Consider the following 1,386-nt stretch of genomic DNA (forward strand, 5'->3'; position numbering starts at 1 on the left):
AACCTTCGTTGAGCTTTGAATAGTTGATCAAGTCGCCCAAGCGCTTCATGATACCGGTCTTGTAATTGCCGTCCTTGTCTTTCTGCGGCAGGGGGAACCTCATGGCACCAACATCCTAGTTAGCGAGAAAGAGGTTAGATAGTTAGCATTATTGGTACGACAGCATCAAATTGACATACGTAGTAGTCATATTCCCCGCCATCCTGGAACTTGTAGGTGAAGAGGCGGCCACCGGTGCGGTCCGACGCCTCCAAGATTTCGTAGTTGATGCCCAGTGAATCTAGCATGAGGGCGGTGTATAGACCACCAACTCCTGCCCCTAAAATCCCAACCGTATTGTTGCTCTTATCAAGAGCGCCATCCAGAGAGAGAGGAAGCTTCGATAATGTCGGTAGATGCGGGGTAGGAAGCTTTTTGAGAAGAACACTATCATGATCATGGATGATGTTTCGACCAAAATAGCCTAACAAGTCTCCTCCAAAATCCATGGTAAGCGTAAGTGATATTGAAGATGGGATGTGTCGAATAAGACTGCTCTGGTATGAACAAAACCGAAACTCACATTATATATTGTGATTTTTATTCGGAGATATAGTATGAGACTTGACCCCAGATCTGCCAGGGCCATATCCTAGCCAGCGGGCCTCCGTGATAGAAACCAGTTCCAGGTCAAAGAGCCCAAAATACCTGATGTGAAGGCGGTCAGCTGGGTTTGCAGATAGTGGACACGAAGTACCTGACCACAATCAAAACGCTATCACCGCTTAGAACTATGCCGTTACAACATGCTGTTTTATTTTGGTAATGTCACTTAGTATGAATCCTGGAACACAGCCAAAGTATGTACTTACATGCCAGGTTACGGTTTTGCCCATCCCTATGCATCTTCGATTGGAATTTCGCATGTGACCGTATTTGTGAATTGATGTGTTCTAGCTGTAGTATCTGCTGAGTCAAACGCCCAGCGTTGAGCAGGTGATTCAAGTCGGAACCAGTCACCAGCAACCCATCATACTACCTGTCAATATTGACGTCCTCCGTATTCCACGTCCCATGATCGGTGGCCGAGGCTATATCGATTGAAAATGTGGCGCATCTGGACTCCACATGAACTCGGAACTCTGAACTCAAGCATGATGACATGGAATATGACTGCCTCACTCAAGACTGACCTCGCAGATGAAATTTCTCCTTTGATGATTGAGAACTTCTATATCCTACTGCATATGAGCTCTGTTCTGGTAGGTCTTGGAAGTGGCGAGCAAATTCTATAATAATCATGTCAAAGTGTTACCACCGTCGTCGTCTGAGAAAGAATGTTTTGGGTGAATCCGAAGAAGGCCGCCCGGCGGGCCGACAATCCTAAAAGCCGCCATTGAACCTAAG

At 46.5% G+C, this 1,386-nt stretch overlaps 1 protein-coding gene across 1 annotated transcript; it reads right to left on the bottom strand.

Annotated features, from left to right (window-relative positions):
- Positions 1–558, bottom strand: EDB93DRAFT_1300094 (uncharacterized protein; the record flags this gene model as incomplete). Its single annotated transcript, XM_041454670.1, has 2 exons — positions 180–558; positions 1–115 (listed from the first exon to the last, which is right to left on the bottom strand). Coding segments are annotated over exons 1-2 (424 nt in total), but the record flags the coding sequence as incomplete, so codon positions are not given.
- Between the last annotated feature and the right edge of the window lie 828 nt (positions 559–1,386).

The sequence above is a fragment of the Suillus bovinus genome (genome assembly GCF_016758785.1).
Source record: "Suillus bovinus strain UH-Sbo-P2 chromosome Unknown EDB93scaffold_580, whole genome shotgun sequence".
Classification (NCBI taxonomy): domain Eukaryota; kingdom Fungi; phylum Basidiomycota; class Agaricomycetes; order Boletales; family Suillaceae; genus Suillus; species Suillus bovinus.